The sequence below is a fragment of the Archocentrus centrarchus genome, chromosome 19, assembly GCF_007364275.1.
Source record: "Archocentrus centrarchus isolate MPI-CPG fArcCen1 chromosome 19, fArcCen1, whole genome shotgun sequence".
NCBI lineage: Eukaryota > Metazoa > Chordata > Actinopteri > Cichliformes > Cichlidae > Archocentrus > Archocentrus centrarchus.
In genome coordinates, this window is record NC_044364.1 from 13,473,760 (window position 1) to 13,491,985 (window position 18,226).

The following is an 18,226-nucleotide window of genomic DNA, read 5'->3' on the forward strand; positions in this document are numbered from 1 at the left end:
TGCATTAAATGCACAGACTGTAGACATTCAAAGGGAACAAAGAAAAGTCCTGAATTTCCTTGCTCACAGCTGAAAACCTGTTCTTTTCCAGCTCTCCTTTGTCTGGCTTTCAAGCCTGCATGACAGCTTTAATACTTTTGTGTTGTTTGCTTGGCTACTTTGTACATTCGTGCAAACTTGGAATGAATGAGAAATCAGCAATAAGTCCCTCAGAGTAAGGAGTGGAAAAAAAAAAAACACGAGCATATACAGAGAAACTCTTATAAAGTGGTTGTTGATATCTTGAGAATGCCTCATAAGTGAAGACCAAGTCCAAAAAACACTGGATGCACTACAGAAACTTTGTTCCTCGCATGCAACTCCAGTGGAACAGATGAAATGAAAATTTCTAAAAGCCAAAAAACAAGTTTGAAATGCTATATGTGTTCAGGGACCACCCTATGTTAATCCATCTTAATGTCAGAATACTTCATTATTGAGCACAGATACAACCCCAGTACAATGTACAAGCCCCTTTGTCACCAAGAAAGTCTTATTTAAATGTTCTTCCACATGTCACTGAATCTGCAGCTCCAGAGGTCCTGCTGCTCTCAGCTCATCCTGAACTCTGGCATCTATGTTAGATGGAGGCTTGGGAATGGAGAATTTCCCTGTGGGAATAAGAGAAGTTTCACCTTATTATTAATTTAGTGCAAGAGCTCCATTTGCATGAGACGTGTGTGGCTGAATGTGGTCAGACAAAGTGTCAAGAATTAAAGCACAGTAGTTCTTTCCTTTCCTACCAAGTTCCAGAATAGTTCTCCAGTCCTCTCACACATTTAAACCTGTGCACAAAGTGGTCTACTTTTAACTCGGTTCGATACTTGAAAGGAAAATGCATCGTTGGTGTTGGAAATACAGAGACGGTCGGTGTCTAATGGTATTAAAATGTGAACCTAAATAGCGTCCACATACTGAGAAATAATAACCTGTTGATAATCTTAGCCTGGACTTGATGAAGAATATGGACTACTTGAAAATATCCTCTTATCAGGTTGAATGTATGACCTTGTACAGATGTGTCATTTTCCCCTTTAGCAGCAGTTATTGTGTTTGAGAAACAATCTGGTCGGTATTAATGCCTGGATATGAGGCACAACTACCCTGACCCCTCAATTAATTGATGTGACGAAATCGCTGCTTGTGCAAAGAGTTTAAGGAAAAATCTTTTTTTTTTAAATGGCAACAAATATTAATAAAACTATTTACTAGTGAACACATTGCAGGTAAGGGAGCCACTGTGGGGAGTGTTTATTATTATTATTATTTAATCAGGCAGTCCCATTAAGATCAGATCTCTTCTACAAAGGAGACCTGGCCAAGGGAGCAGCCATACAAACTCAAAACAAAAATGCTACAAATACAACATGAAATACAAAATCTACAACATCTGCAAATATCTGTAACATAAAACTTTAGTGGCCTCTAAAACATCCACAGGTGTTTTTCACTGCATTCCTTACTATGCTTTTAAATTCACCAGCAGATATAGGCACGTTTAAGTTTAGGTCTTTCCACACCTGAGGTGTGTAGGAGGAAAACACTGCTCTTTTGAACTCCAGAACTCACATCAAAAAGCAACCACTGAGAGGAGCATCGCTGGCGGCTGTTGGTTCTGGGACAGAGAAACTGGAAGTTTCCCTAGTATCATTTTTACAAAGAAAAACATACCAAACGCTGTTCAGTTCCACAAGTGGTCAGTGATGGCCAACCCACTAAATCATAAAGAATGCAATGGTGAGTCCAAGACTTTGCATATGTAATAAAAAGTCGAGATGAGTGGTACACAGAATCAAGACTCTGTCAAACTGATTATGTTAGGCATCGAGGAAAAACAGAACACAGCGCGCTACTTAAAAGCTACGGAAGAGTGGAAAGCATGGGCAGTTGTCCTGTAGGAGGTGGCAATGTGGTAACATGATTACTTTTCATGTTGTTTTGATTTTGGACACACCTACTGCATCATTTCTCCAGCTCCAGCCATGTTCTGTGTTTTCCTTGCTTTCTGGATGAATTACCCTGCAGACCACGAATATAACAACTTATACAGCCAGAGATATTCGGTCCTGAAATGCCACCCTAAAAACGTCACAGTAAACTGTTTTAGTTGATACAACTGAAAGATCGCTTAAGAAACATGAGTTTTTGTTGTTTTAGGAGCTGCAGTTCAATTGGTCTAAGTGATCAACTCAGTTTTTAAAAAGCTGACCTTTTCTGGAAAATAAATGCACTGGGATTTTGTAGATTTTATCCTAGACTCTCAACATATAGATTTTGTTTGAACTAAGAAAACTGCCGCTGAACGACATCCACGTCCTGAGCTGCTGGTTCAGGGAGTTTCAGAATAAAAGCAAAACGCAGAAGTGCACATACTAAGTTGCTTTTATTAATACAGAACTGCATGCTACAGAGACTGTACAGCATAAACATTTATTCATTACAAAAAACATGGTTTTAGAACCATTTAAAATAACAGGAAAAAACAAACAAAAATATAAGAGCATAAAATAGAACAGGAACATCACAGCCGTTAAGGAAACATTCAAACTATTTATCATTAGCATCTTAATAAACCAGAGAAGAAATCGACAGATTACAGTCGCGTCATGTCAACTACAATGGCACCGAGTGGATGATTCTCTTGTAGCTTTTTTTTACAGCCTCTTGCAACATCAACATGCCTATTTTTTCTATCTACCTATATGTAGTAGTGTACTTAAAAGTGGCAGTTTGTGTATTTTTTTGTATTTAATAGTTTTTTTATGAACTTCCTAATATACATAATTTGGCCCTTGTGGGTTTATACAGTATGATGTCCGTCTTTTTATTAAGTTTAAATTTTAATATTTGACAATTTGCTACCAAACACATTTGTTATAGCAACATTTATACTACATACATAGCAATCTATGTAACGTCACAGCAAAAAAAAAAAAAGAAAAGAAAAAAAAATGGTATCGAAATGAAAACAACAAAACAAAAAACAAACAAACAACAACAAAACAAAACAAAAGATCCCTACAGCATGGTTGGGGGAGGGGTGGGGGGGGGCAGAGAAAATTATCACAAAATTTGGCACGGAAAATCTGTACACGAATCTACAGTCCGAGAGATGTGACTGTGCAATAAAAAAGAAGGGCTTTAGACACGTTTCCAACTACTGAACACACGGTACCCACTGTCTCGTGTTTCTTTTCTTCTTTTTGTAAAATGGCTTATAGACGCATTTCTTGAAATGAAGTTGTGCATACTTCTGTTCATGAGACCTACACAGTACACTGAGCGGAAATCCAGGTTTTCAGCGAGGAAAGATAACAAAAGATTTGCCTTTTTAAAACCTCCGTGTAAAAATGGATCATTCATATAGTTGCTTACCTTAAGAAAAAATATTTGTACAATGTATTCAGAAAGAACGAAACAAAAAAAGTCAAAAAGAGACACATACAAGATACAACAAGCAATCTCTAAAGCAATAAATACTACTGGTCCTAGCGTTGTGACATTTTGAATTTAATAACCCACAACCCCTCCCACCCAACCTCCCCTCAAAGCCCACCCGAACTTGCCTGACTCCACCCCGAAGGTAAACGACAAAGAAAAAAGACAACGCAGTGGGAAGAATGCATATTTAACACAGTAACCCCCCCCTCCCCGTTATTCTGTACATTTAAACAAGAACAAGTAACATCACAATTAAAGTTGTTCCTCAGAGAGGTGTCACCGCTAGCCTCATGCCCTCCTAGAGTTTTGAACAGATGTCAAATGATTGGTTCGCGAGCTCGTATTTAATACAAATAAAGAAGGAGAACCAACTCTGTCAAGAAAAGGGCTCGTTGAATAATCTAGCCTACCTTTTTATATCCGTCTTTTAAACATTTTGATGTTGAACTAGATAATTTCTGTTTGCACTGTTCAATACTACAAAAAAGACAAAAACAAAATTCATAAAAATTTTGGCAGATTCACAAAGCTATACTACAGCTCATTGTATCATTTCTTTATAATAATTAGATTTGTTTGATAATGACGGGTCAAATATTGACCAATGAACTTTAATAAAACAAAACCTAAAATTCCAAAGCCTTTATGGCACAGAAACAAAGAGAAAAAGAACTGACGGCAAGTGAAATAGAGCAAAGAGAGGGCCTAGAAAGGTGTTTGTGTGTGTGTGTGCAGAGCTAAAAAAAGAGGAGGAGAATAGGATAGACTATTCTATAGACTTGGTCACTAGCGACAGAGGCTGAGGGGCTGTGGAGGGGAGGAGCGAGTGGGAATGACACAGCGATGCCGAGGGCCGGGCCATCGAGGATGCCACAGAGGAGCCCGGCTGCCGCGAGGACGAGACGTCACCGTGCTCCAGAGCTCCATTGTGGGAGGAGGCGGCGGGCGTTTTGCTTGCTGCTGCAGCAGAGTTTTCCAGCTGAACCAAAGATGGCGGTGGAGGCCCAGCCAGGAGGTGCGGGTGGTGGAGTGGCTGGTGGGCCGGTTTCATAGTCAGTGAGAGAGGTTGCATTTGTTCAGTCTGAGGTTTGGACTCTTTTGAGGAGGGGGAAGGAACCACTGAGGAGGGGGAGGATGGGGGGGAGTCTAGTAAGCTTCCGTCCGTAGAGGGAGGACTGGCACAGCTGCCTTCACCTTGGATGTAGCGAATGCACTTTTTTTTTCTCCTAAAGGACAAAGTGAGAGAAAGAGAGTGTCTCTTAGTGTCACATCTTTACACTAAATACCATCTTAGCACTGTTGTTGACTTAAATGCACCTCTGCCTTTTTTATTTAAAATATATATATTACTTGATGAATAACATGTGGAGGTGCATTTAAGTAACTTTGTAAAGGAGAAAGGTGGTAGAAATTACAGTCAATTTCTAATTCATTAGGCAGGACATACACTGAGGAAAGACCACAGGTGGAGCACCTGGACAGGAAGCAGAAAGGGAAATGAAAAGCACACAGATATGATGACAAGAGGACGGTGAAGAATGTAGGAGATAAGCTGTGGTAATGTTTGCTCTCTGGATGATGTTTCTTATAGGAAGAGCTGCAGCCTGTTGTCTCTAGCACGACTGTTATTGGACCCATCTCTCTCCTCTACATCTACATCAGACTCTACTCTCTCCTCTCCTGAGGGAACAGAGTTTGGATACGAGGCGAAAAAGTCAACAAGATCCAAACTGCCCTGCTTGTGCCCCACAGACACAAGTGTGTGTGCATGAGGGGTCAAGGCACCATGTTTGCATTCCTGCCTGAGGTTGGGACCCTCCCCCCTGCCTGCTGCGTCCCGAGGCCAGGCCCGTTGCGCTTGTCGAACCCGGTGAACGAAACACGGGAGGGAGGGGGAATTAGGAGAGTAGGGGATTGCTGCATTTTTCTGTGGTGACTCTGCTGTGAAGGCTGTGCTCAGATTTGGTTAAGGGGGAATCTCTGCCCACCTCATCTTTACCCTGACCCTGGTGGTGACCCCACTCTCTCTCAGCTCTCTATGTTATCACACAAATGCCTGAAGGCCAAGGAGTATTAGTATTTAAGACTTACAGGGACTTGCAGTGGGTAAAAAATAGACGAGGCGACTGAGGCTTTTGGAACATTTTACACTGACTTGATGTTTAATTAGGGTTGTGAAATCAAACCTTTCTTCCTGTAACTCTGAGCTAGATAAATGCAAACAGAGAGCAGATTACTGAGAATGAAAAGAAGGAGGGACATCGACAGATTACATATAAAGGCCCACAATCGCATGCTAGGTGGGAAAAGAAAAAAAAAAAAAAAAAAAGGCATGCATTTCTGATGAAGTCAACACAGCGCAAGCACAAAACACCAGGACTGCAGAAAAGAGTGAAGATGAGGCTGTTAAGTACATTCTGCACCGATACTGTAGCTTTTGGATGGCGCGGCGCATCGATCGGGCGTAAAAAGGTATCATTTAGCTACTACATACAAATCCTGCTCTCGATAACTGTCTGTCAAACTGCAACAAATGAGCTAATATCCATTTTTTAACAGACATATTGATTTATGGTATGTGCCCGTGTATGATATTGATTTCTCTGTCTCGGGGGAAATTACAGCAGATGCATCTTTTAGGAAATGGAGCCCAGAGAGAACTTTTAACCTCTCTGCTCTTAAAATGAGGACTGATTTGCTGCACTTTTCAGTCTCCTGATCTCACGATATGCTGTTATTAGAAATAAAGCCATGTTTCTGATAACGTGTGTGTCAGCTGTGAAGTGGAAAAAGCGGGCTGGCTGGAAACTAACGGGGCGGATTGCGTGGAGATTATGAAAAAGAAAAAAACCCCACAGGAATAACCTTTCAATATTGTAGCAAAACTGCCGCAAAATCTGGGATTCTGTGTTTAAAAAACGGTGTAAATGAAACATTAAACAGCGTTAAACAGACAATGTGCTGAGATGAAAAGTTGTGTTGAGAAAGAGTGGGGGGGGCAAGGTGTGGTGCAAGCCAGACACAATGAAGGGTATTACTTAGCAGAAACAAATACCTACCATGAAAATATTCCCAATTCAAAGACTGCTTGTGTCAGAACAGAAAGACAACAGGTAGGGACTAAGTAAGGGTTATTGAAGAGGAGTTTGGAGGAAGAAGAGGTGGAGAAGGAGGAGGAAGAGGGCACAGAAAAGAGTGTCACTGAGCAGGCCCTCAGAGAAAGCAGGGCTAAATTTGTAAGCATAACAGTGTTATTCAAAGGGTGCCAATTAGGACATACATGACAGTTAAGATGGGAGGGAATTATCCACTGCCTGGAGAGAAAATGGATTTCAATCACTGCAGTTTAGACAGTCACAAATGTCAATCTAAATTGCATCAGAAGCTGTGATCCTTCAACGACATGTGTTCAGATCAAATATTTCTAAATAAATAATATTTATTTAGAAATCCATTTTCTGCCACTGGGCTTGAACTGACTTCAGTGAGGAAAAAATAGTTGAGCGGGAATTTAGAGGAGTAGGAAACTTCTCAGTAAGGAAAAGGAGCTGAGAAGTTTTCCATCTGTTACCACAGTGATGGAAACATGTTTTAGCAAGACATCTGAGCCAGTAATCAAGGAGAAGATGCTCATTGTGGATGTCTTTCCTCCCATTGCTACTACAGGAGTTATACCTGCATGGTTTGCACCATAAACTCAGCTGGTCAAGCCCGAACAAGGCACGACACTTCTTTGGGGTATTTGCATCTGTTAGCCAAAGAGGTAGACACAAACACACACAGAGACACACACAAAAAAAAAAAAAAGAAAAAAAGACAGAAACAAAAAAGAAAATGGACACGTCATTGCACAGACAAAAACATGTAGCCAGGGCTTAGATTTAGGCTGGCAACACTGGGATGTCCTCCATATTGACCAAGCCATCAGGCTCCAGAACCTCCAAGCCCCGACCTGCCAGTTTAGGACTTCTGATTAATCTCAGTAAGGCTTATTATACTGTGCATCCTGCAAATTTGTAACTTAAACACATACACACAGACACCACTCATACAAGCACTCATCCGCAAACCCATTTTTCCCCAAACAGGAGGTAAAAATCAAATAGGGTGAACCCAGAGATAGACCGGCAGGGTGTGGCTGGAGGAAGCTGAGAGGTCATAATAGCCTGGCGGGACAGGGAGGGAGGGAGGAAAGCGAAGAGAAAGGAAAGGCAGCAGCATAAAAGAGAGGAGGAAGTCCCAGCGTAGAGTGACCCAGCCTTCACCTGGCCCTGGCCAGTGCAAGCACACACCATACACACCTGCACGGGCCACACCAGTTATTCTGTTGGTCGAGCCCAAAGCGCGCTCGACACTTCTTAGGAGCGCTCAGGTCTGATGCCGCAACAAGGAAGGGAAGCCAGCAGAGAGGAGCAATAGAACCGAAACCAATAAAAAAAATAAAAATAAAAAATAAAGAACAGAAATTAAAAAGAGGAGAGAAATAAGGAGAAAAAACAGTGAATCTATGAAGCTTGGCAGTGGCTCATTTTGCAAGAAATCAAACCCCGCTCCCGAAATCCCCTTAAAGCCATTATCAAGTGTGCCTTTAAAGATAGGACTAAACTCGATTAGTAAGTTTCAAACATAAGTAAAAATCAAAATGCATGCATATTATCAAATCAGGATGTTAACGGTGGAAACTTTCTGTGGCGTAATCTAAATTCTGGAGTTAAAGCTGAAGATAAGACTGATTTGGCTGAGAGGGTATAAACGGAGCAAAACACAGGCTGGATTAATTTACTGTTAGATGTTATCAGCGCACTACGGTTTCAAAGAGGCGAGGTCGAGGTGGTAGAACTAGGAAGAAGTAGCAGATTGCTAGAACAGCACAGTCGTGAGTTAGCCCTAGCCAGGGGAAGGATTAAAAAGGCTGGAACCTGAAGAGGGAATCTACTCTTTAGACCTGGCATCAAACAGTTGATTATTTTCCATCAGCACTGACGGTCTGTTGCAGAACAGCTGCCAGTCACTTGCAAGCTCTACCCAGTAATCATGTCATTATCAGAAATAGAGCAGAGTGACAGCAAAACACTGTGGTGTAGTGTTTGAGTCCAGGCTTTGTCTGAGCAGAGACTTATTCATGAGGGGGAAGGCCAAACTCATGCCGGCCTATAGGAAAGTGCAGCTACTGAAGCTTATAGATTAAGGAGGTTTACCCTGACATTACAGCCTTCAGGTCATACTTCATAATGATATTCTAGCTTTATATATCATCAGGTCCTCAAGCATACTGCATAGTGATTTCAGCTAAATAGCAAGAGTAAATGAGTGTAAAATGAACTCAATATAAGCTAGCTGGAAGTCAAATAAACAATAGCAACAATTTTGAAGAAAAGAAAGCAGTAAACAAAGCGAAAAGAGCATATTTCAAAATAAAGGATTTAAGCTTAAACTTGCTTTACGGCACATTCATGAATGAATATATATATATATATATACATAAATTTTAAAAGGAAGAAAAATAAAACAGTTAGTGATTTAATACTCAAAATGACATTAGCACCTGTAATCGGAGGGAGTGAAAGGCAAGGGTTTGGAAAATATTCTCTGCGTTCTGGAAAAAAAAAAGAACAGATAGAGAGGCCTTCAAGAAGAAATCCGTCACCAAAACGAGCGCAAAATACATGAGAACAAGTCGGCATTGCTCCTTACATCATCAGAATTTTTCAAAAAAATGAATGAAAATCACAGGTTTAGCAAACCTCCTTAATTTTAAGATATAAGTGATTGTTTTGTTTTCTTGTGTTGGTATAAAAGCATGCATGGAAGCAAGCAAGGGGGAGGGGGGGGATAGGCCCAACATGCACACGCATGCACAGTCAAACGCACACACGCGCACGCACACACACACGCGCACACACACACACACACACACACACAGAGTACAGTCGTGCAGTCAATCTGCAGGGCACAGGCAAGTATAAAACAGGGCCACGCACACAACACTGTCAAAGTTAATGGCTCTCACGATGCTTCGACCTCACATTCTCGTAACACATATCACAATACCAGAAGGCTATGGGCCAGAGGGGGGTGGGGGGTGAGAGGGGAGGTGAGAAGTACTGTGGGGGGTCATGCATATTCAGTTGATATTAGCTAGGGAGAGTAAGAGAAAACTGGAAAAGGGGAGGGATTTGGGGGGGGGGGGGGGGGGGGGGGTATTTACAAGCAACTCTACTATTTAAATACCGCACTGGGTAGCATAACTATACCAAAAAAGAGAGAAAGCCAGGCAAAATAACACACATACACACACAATAAAAAAAAAAAATTACAAAAAAGAAAAACATCAAAAAAAAAAAAACCTAGCTACACTTTTATCTTGCAAGATGTCACATCTGCCTGACACATGATGGGGCTCTTCTAATATGAGAGATAATTGCAGCTCACTTACCATTGCTCTCTGCTTGCTGCTTTTCCCTTTTTCTCTTCTTCCTTTTCCCCTGTTGGTTAGCCGCCAAAATATAGAAAGAAAAAAATAGACACAGACAGGAACCTTAGTTATTATATTGCAGAATGCCCAAAACATGAAACAGAGAATAGGACTCATCTTCGTGTTTACTTATTTATTCATTCATTCTTTCTCTGCCTTTTTTCTATCTTTGCCCTCCGGTTTGTAACAGCCACTGCAGGCCAGACCAGTCTTTTTTTTTGGGCTCTTTTTCTTCTTGTTCTCTAATCTTTTGTTTCATTTTCCTCTGTTTTGTGAACATCGAGACGTCTCGACACACTTCTTGTTTGGAAGATGGATTTCTCAAGGCTGCTCATGGAAGAATGCAATGGTCAAAATGAAGTCAAGATGAGAATCGGGGACGCGTGGGTCAGAGCAAACTGTCGAGGCTACAAAACATTTCAGACTTTAAGCATTTGGCTACTTCAAGTCTCAGCTTTAATTTGAGTAGGTTTACAATGATATAACAAGAACTGTGTAGAATATACTGAATTTCTTTGGCAGCTATGTTGTTCATAAAGGCTACATGTGTGGCTCAAAGCTGACTGAGCATTCCCATTTATTAAAGGTGGTGTGAGCTGTCCACGCGAGGAGTGAAGTGATATTTAAGGTCTTTCCAAAATAAGAATGCTCTCCAGGATGCACCTCCAAATCATTCTTTGCAACAATCACGAAAATTTTTTTTTGAATTGCCAGAACCTCAGAGGTTTCATCACAACATTCAAACCCCCGGGTAATTCACAAAGTTTATGGTTTGTAAACACATGCAAAAAGAAACAGGTGGAGTTGCGCAACCAAGTTTTGTGGAACAATCAATCTGGCCACTGGCATTTACCGATGATTTCACCCCTGATGGAAGCAACTGGAGGTATACAAAAGCCTTTAGTATGGTAAGATTCCCCGAAATGCCTCAAAACCTGTTCAGAATAATCCTAAACATACAACCAAAGCAACCCCAGAGCTCTTCAGAGTGAAGAGGTTAACTACCCTGGAATGGCCAGGTCAGTAATATGATCTTAATCACACTGGGCTTAATTCCACTTGCTGAAGACTGGACTGAAAAGGCAAAGAGACATCACAGCAACCAAGGGCTTTCTATACTGATAAACCCACTCAAATTAATACTGAGACTTAATACTTAGCATCCATTATTTATTTCTAACTGGACTTTATTTATCAACGGCATAACAAGGTGGGTTTAAGACCAAAGCATTTTTTTTGCAGTCTTAGAAATACATGTGAGCAGAATTTGACCTCTGGGGCAAAGTGAGAAAAAAAAAACATAAAAAGAAAAGAATAAACGGCCCTGAATATGTGACCTATTGAAAGAGGGGAAAGAAGAGGCTATTACGACTTGTAAACTTAAAAACTTACATAGTTGTCTCGTGCTGACCAGCCTGGGTACAGCTGCATGTGGAGCTGTCGTTCTTTCCTGGCCAGCTCGTAGTACTTGGCCTGCTCCTCCCGCGATAGGGCGTGCCACTGTAAAATGAAAAGGCAGGCACAGAGAAAAGACAGTGGAAGATTTTCACCCTGAACAGAGAAAAAAAATAATGTGTGCATGTTGTGTACTTAAATAGACAATACGGGTCTGTGAATCCCAAAGTTGGACTTCAGTTACTACTACTCTTTTCTTCCATCCCATCAAGCCCTTTACAGCCATGCTGAGATTGAAATCAGCAGGGCTGAATGTAAGCTGTTAGGACTTACCCTCCGCCCCAGGATCTGGTTGATGGCAGCACTTTCCTTGAGTGTGCACTCAGCCACCACTTTGGCCCGCATCTCCTTCATGTAGAGCATGAAGGCATTCAGAGGCTTCTTTATGTGGACCTCTTTCTTTTTCTCTTCTACCTTTTTACCATCTGTCTGTTTCCTGTGGTGGGGCAGAGCACAGTGAGATGAGCACAATCGATCTCTAAGTGGTCACTAAAAATTTAGGATAGGAAAAAGTTTACTCACGAGCTGTCGAGAGAGCTGATGTCACTGTGTGAGGATTCCTGCTTGACGTTGGGTGTTACGATGGCTGGGTGAGGGATGCCCGTGGTGTGCAAACTGTGGTGAGGGGGCACCATGTGTGGGGGGAACCTAGAGGACAGAAGACTGTGTAAATCGTCAGAATGAACACAGGTGAAATGAGAAAATGGAGCACATGTACACACAAGACTACACATGTCAAAGCACATTATGTATTTGCAGTTTCTTTCACAGAAATAGAATTGACCTTTAGTCTTACAGTAAATATAAACATTCATATGAAAATGTCCTAAGCTAAAAATGTCCTGTATTATTAACTAGTTAGAATAGATTTATCTACTCAAAATGAGTGCTAGTGGACAATTACACATTTTACTCAAAGGTAAAAACCAACAGTCACCAAACCTTAAAAATAGTAAGAAAAGTCATATTAAATTGGGATCATTTTTACAGAAAATTCTTTTGAATGTCATATTTGACCAACCCCAAATAACTTCAACACTACAATCACCTAGTCTATTTTTTTTTTTGAGGGACCACTGCACGCTTACAGGGTGGCAACTTATAAATCACAAGGTAGGCCCGTCCTAAAGTGAACCCTGCTTTATCGTGCTTCTTTGACTCTCCTGGGATAAACATCACAAGATAAATATCCTGAATTCAGTAAAACATGAAGCCAGGACTTAAAGTCATTATTAAAATGTTTATTGAGGCCACAGATCAAGGCTGTGGATGAGGCTGTCAAAAAATTTTTATTTTTGTAATCCCCCTGCTGGTCAATAGAAAGAACACAGGCTTAAGGCCCAGACGTTACATTTAGCTTGGCATTCATCAGCTATGTTAGCAAACCTTCTCAATCATTTATCCAAAACTAGTGACATGTTTTATAAAGCATCTGTTCACTTCTTTAAGATTCTGTTTAATGACCAGTTTTAGTTTATCATTTAACAATACTGTTTGTTTATCCTTGCTGTTAGCTAACATCTTATATGTTTACCAGTACTGCCAGCTAACAAATATATTTGTTTATCAATACAGTTAGCTAAATAAGCTAGCTAATTTTATCTATTTATAAGCGTATTGTGTGGCCCTCAACAACAGTCCCAGTTTCCCCTGTGACCCCTTGGTAAAATAAATCGCCTATTCTTGCTGTTAATTAACAATTTTGTTTATTTTCACTGTTAGAAAAAATGATTACCAATACTATTAACTGGCAATTTTATTTCTTTATAAATACATTTAGCTAACATATAATGTGTTTATCAATGTTGTTAACTAACAATTTTGTTCATTGCTAACATCTTGTGTATCAATACAGTTAGCTAATTGTTTTATCTACTTATTTATGCTAACAATTTTAATGATTAGCCATAAGTTTAGCTAATAATGTCCAACTTTTACTTTTAGACAGCTATTTTAAGTCAAGTATGCTAAGCTACCAATTTAACTTGTTCATCCATGGTTCAGGGGCTCCTTGAAGCCCTATATTTATGGTTTAATGAAAGTGCCTTCCATAGCTTTAATCACAGCTGAGAACTTCTCAGATATAAAATAACATGCCCACATCATGCCATCTATATAATAATGGCATCTACAATGGGTGTGCAGATGGTTTCCAAATAAGATTTTACTGACAATTGCTATTTCCATCTTTCAACTGTAGATAACAAAAGGCGATCAAAGATTTCAGTTTATTGCACCATTTGAGAAAACTGCATTTTGGCAGTTAAACAGATATGAAAATGCCAGATTTGGAAGAGGTAAAGCTTGAAGCGTTATCTCCTATCAAGGAATTCTGCAAACTAGATGAAAATGTTCTATCATACACTCAGGTATTGGGGTCTGTATTTACTTCTTCCTATTCGTTTCTGCCAATTCAGCACTGTCAGCAGCACTGACATTTTTATCTTCATCCCTCTGCACTCCTATCATGATTTCATCATCTCCAACTGTGCCACATATCGAGGCCAAAAACTCTTATTTATAAAATCGTTCACACTGGCTGGAACAGCCATAAGACTCCACTGTTCTGTATGCACCAGCGTATGTATGACACTAATTATTTGTGTGAGATTATTTGAACACGTACATTCGTGTTTACGTTTACAGCATGGTGTCTCAGTTCCACGTGACCACACACAAATTCAAGAGAAGAGAGGATGATGAAGGAGAAGAAAAAGGAGAAATAATTCTTTTTTTAAAGCAGCTCATTATCCGGCAGTGTCTGGCTGCATGGCTTCGAGCCAGAATATAATGATGAGGATAAACTCGCCAGGAACAACTAGTTTCTGTTGGAGGCCATCTCAGGGGAGTGCCAGTGCTCCCCCTCAAACTCTTTCCCTCTTTTTCTCCTTTCCCCTCTTCTCCCTTCATCACTGACACATTGGTGTTTGTGCCATGTCATCCGATGATGGGGAGCTCGGCAGCAGTGGCTGCATATCGCCCATCATTAAGGCTGCTGCATTTTCTTCACTCACCCCGTTTCCTCTCTCCCTGTTCACCCTCCCTCCTTTTCTCTCTGTGCACTTGTTAAAATTTCCTCTGTTCCAAGATCTATTTTTCTCTACTCTCTTCTTCTTCTCTACTCCTCCCTGTCCCCTCACCACCTCCATGCTCCTTCGTTTCCTCTCTCCACCCCTCCTCCTGCTGCTGCTGCACGGCCCAGGTTATGGTTTAAACATGACGGCCATCCCTTTGAAGCATGGGGGCATCGTCATCATCATCGGGCTCATCAGCAGCAAGCAGCGCCTTGGACCAATTTAGCCAACACAGAGAGGGAGATGCATTGGAGACCTCCACCCATCCACCCACCCCAACCCCGAGGCTCCTACGTCTCAATCTGAAAGGTAAGAATGGTTGGTGGGGGGGTCACTGGCGCAGCAAGCCCAGTGTCAGCCAGTGCCATTTAATTGCCAGTGTGAAGCAATAGCCCCCGTGCCTGTTTAATGTATAATGATCCGGCCGGTGCGCTTCTCCCGTTAACCAGGAAAGAGAGGGAGCGGGATGATGGGGGAACATATCAAAGGGCAGGCTTAAGCATAAGGGGCAAAGGGGCCTTCACATCCACCCACCTGTCACACATACATTCACATGCACACAGACAATATGGGGGACCTGCACTGGCTCCAACCCTATTATCAAAATAATGTCTTTCATTTGCTCCGCTGACTGTCTCTACCCTCCTTGGCTCTTTATCCTCCCTTTCTACAAGAATGTATTTTTTAACAGGACCTAGGTGTAAGGTTCTCATTGGGGGACTACAAGGCACCAGATTCATTCCCTGAATCCTAATTCAGTTTAGGCTAAGGCACCGGGGACTGATATGAAGCAGCGCTCTCCTGCAAAGACCTAACTCCTGACAAGAGTACAAGCCAGGATGTCTTTTCTCTCAGATTTTCTCCAGCCAGCCCGCACGCTACAAATCGTTTGAGCTATCACAGCAGTATGGCCTGATCTTTAAACAAAACCAACAAGCTGAAGGCTGTGATGAAGGGATTCTGCTATGCTGCTGACACAATTAGACAAATTGTTACTAGATTTTGTCAGCCACTAGATCTTTTTTTTTTTTAATTTTGAGGGGGGGTGATGTACTAAACCCTCCCATTCTCCAGAGAACTCCCAGAGCCCTCCATCTATTCAGTTATACTAATTCAATTAGGGGCCTCATCACAGGGCATTAGCTCTTCCCCATGGCCAGTCCCCCCACACCCCAGCCAGTATATTCAATTAGCCGCACTGGAAATAAGATGATCACAATGTAGAGGCTGTCATTAAGGGACCAAATTAGCAGTCACTTAAAGCCCAAGTTGGCTGGGTACTGTTGCCAGATGCCAATGTCTGGATAGACCCACCATCTGACCCTTTGCACTTGATATTTGCTGGGGATGGGCTGAGTGGGGCCAAATCTGACTCCAATCCAGACACCATTCCCACAAGAAAGTAAAATTGGTGCATGACAGTGTTTAAATATTCGAAAAAATCTAATGCAAAAAACTGAAGTAAACTGTCTAGGTTAGCTTATAAATGAAGCAACCCTTTATTCTCAGGGTTTTGCTTCAAAAAATATCATTCCCTTTTGAAACGGCTCCTTTCCTGCATCTACATGATCCATCAATGTCACAGAGGTCTAAACAAGCCGCCCTCAGGAGCTGCTTTTCCAATCAGGCTGTAATTAAACTAAAGCTTGGCTTCATCCCTAGACTCCAAACCAGTGCCGTCCAAAGTCCCCTGCTGTAGGGGCATGTAGAGGGAAGAGGGAGGAGCAGCGGGAGCGGAGAGAGTGGGAGGCTGTTTGTGTTTTTTTTGTGTTGGTGCTTTTTTGACTCATCCAGACCCACAAATCATGGGTTTTTAGGCATCCTAAATTAATTATGGTCACTTCCCACACAATGCAGAAGACATGCGTTCCTCAAGGGAACAATAAGTAACTAAACGCTGACTGACAAATAGACACATATATGTATAAAAGATGGCAACAAATACACATACCCCCCTTGCCCCATGGGTGCACTAAGGTCCACAGCAGCAAATGAACTGAACCGTAATGGGTTGGACCAAAGCACTGGCCAAGTGTCAGACCCCAGCTTATATTACGTAGTCCCCTTCAAAGTGTTGCTGTTTGTTTATCTGTCTGCCTGCTTAAACTCACAGCAAGGACATGCCCCAGCTCATTTCAGATCAGCCTGACATGCAGCGGGGGTAAATGTTCTTCAGGGGCCTCATTAGAAAATGATAAATATAATTAATATTTGAGCATGCTAGCTGGAGCCCCACACTGGAGAATTGGCCTTTTGAACAGAGATGGGGAGTGCGAGCTCTCCTTAAGGGAGAAGTTTCTGCTCACTCTCTGTGCACATGCGCGTGCGTGTGTGTTGCTTGTGCATTGCCCTCACAGCCAACACAAACACACACACTAGTGAAGGTACAAGTAAATGAGAACAAGTGTGTGTGTTTAGCTCTTAGGGCTTAACTCACCTTGACATGGATGCGTTGACAGTGAGCGCAGTTGGGTAGGGGTGTCTAAAACCCCCTGTTGTGATTGGATAAACAGGTTGACCTTGCCTAGGAAGAGGGAAGAAAAGAAGAAAGACGAAAAGGTAAAGGAACATAGTTGATGGAAGAGGAGAAGCTAAAGCCCTCTGTCTCTCACTTCTCCCCACCGTGGGCCTCTTTATTCTCATTTGATCAGGACAAAAATCTAGGGGATTGCAGAGCGCAGATCAAAGGGAGGAAAACTCTGAACAATTTGAATGCCACAAATCTTGATAGCAATGGCTAATTAAATTTCATAACCCTTCGCTCTGTGTCGACAGAGTGGGGCCCTGTTCCTCCCCAAGCTGGAACTAGGTGTTTTGTTGTGATAATTAAAGACGAAGCGCGGGTCTCTTTAATGGAGCCATCACACTAATTGAGGTCTACACATCCAAAGACAAACAATAATGAATGTAAATTTATACCAAAATAAAGTGCAGCAAATCAAAGGGCGCCATGGCTGCGCTCAAGGCCTCTCTCGGTATTTAGATCGCGGTGAGAAAACATTAAATTAACAGAGCTTAATTTGTAGCCTTTTGTCATATTAACAAGTGTTGACAAGAGTTACCAGGGGAGAGCCCCTATGTGGAATTGTGGGTAAAATACGGGCAATCACAGTTCATTAATCTAATTGAACCATACACAGACATGCAAAATAGTATTTGACACAAAATAGCAAGTTGAGGTTGGCGAGGGCTTAAAGAAGCTCCAGTAGGGTGGTGTGGTTAAGTAGTGAGTGTAGAAGTTTGGGGACCAAGTCAGCGTTACAGAGACTCTCAAGGACCAGAGAGAGACAGAGAAAGCTTCTAAAACTGTGCCCATGAATCCATAAATGAAACGCACCAAAGGTAATATCCACTTTGCATGTTTACAGTTTCTCTCTTTAATGATTTAGCTTGATGCACACCTTTATGCTTAGCAATCATTACAGCATGAAGATTTCTCTAGTCTTTTCACACAACTCACAAGAGAATAAAGATGAAAGAGTAATAAAAAAAGGATTTGCTTACTGTGGTACTAACCATCCTAGCGGATGGGGGATCTGGCCGACAGTGCCAGGTGACAGTGGGTAATAAGGAGATATATCTGGAGGATGTGGAGGCCTTGGAATTCCTGTGGAAGAAAAAAAAAAGGATGACAGGAGGAGAGAGGAGGTGGACAGGACGAGACGATGACAGAGAGAGGAGAACCAAATCTTTGTCAGTGCTGAGATCTTTTCTTTGTTCAGTTTCACATATGAACGGGGCA

At 41.7% G+C, this 18,226-nt stretch overlaps 1 protein-coding gene across 1 annotated transcript in view; it reads right to left on the minus strand.

The window, feature by feature from the left end:
* Nucleotides 1–2,403: 2,403 nt before the first annotated feature.
* The window catches only part of tcf7l2 (transcription factor 7 like 2), an 88,475-nt gene continuing 72,652 nt past the window's right edge, over nucleotides 2,404–18,226 (minus strand). Inside the window, exons 7-15 of the mRNA XM_030754774.1 lie at nucleotides 17,989–18,091; nucleotides 16,922–17,008; nucleotides 11,933–12,058; nucleotides 11,684–11,846; nucleotides 11,348–11,455; nucleotides 9,917–9,965; nucleotides 9,026–9,076; nucleotides 7,782–7,854; nucleotides 2,404–4,706 (exon numbers count right to left, since the gene is read on the minus strand). Of these exons, the coding sequence (XP_030610634.1) occupies nucleotides 4,247–4,706; nucleotides 7,782–7,854; nucleotides 9,026–9,076; nucleotides 9,917–9,965; nucleotides 11,348–11,455; nucleotides 11,684–11,846; nucleotides 11,933–12,058; nucleotides 16,922–17,008; nucleotides 17,989–18,091 (1,220 nt within the window). The 3' untranslated portion in view covers nucleotides 2,404–4,246. The remainder of the gene's footprint in view (nucleotides 4,707–7,781; nucleotides 7,855–9,025; nucleotides 9,077–9,916; nucleotides 9,966–11,347; nucleotides 11,456–11,683; nucleotides 11,847–11,932; nucleotides 12,059–16,921; nucleotides 17,009–17,988; nucleotides 18,092–18,226) is intronic.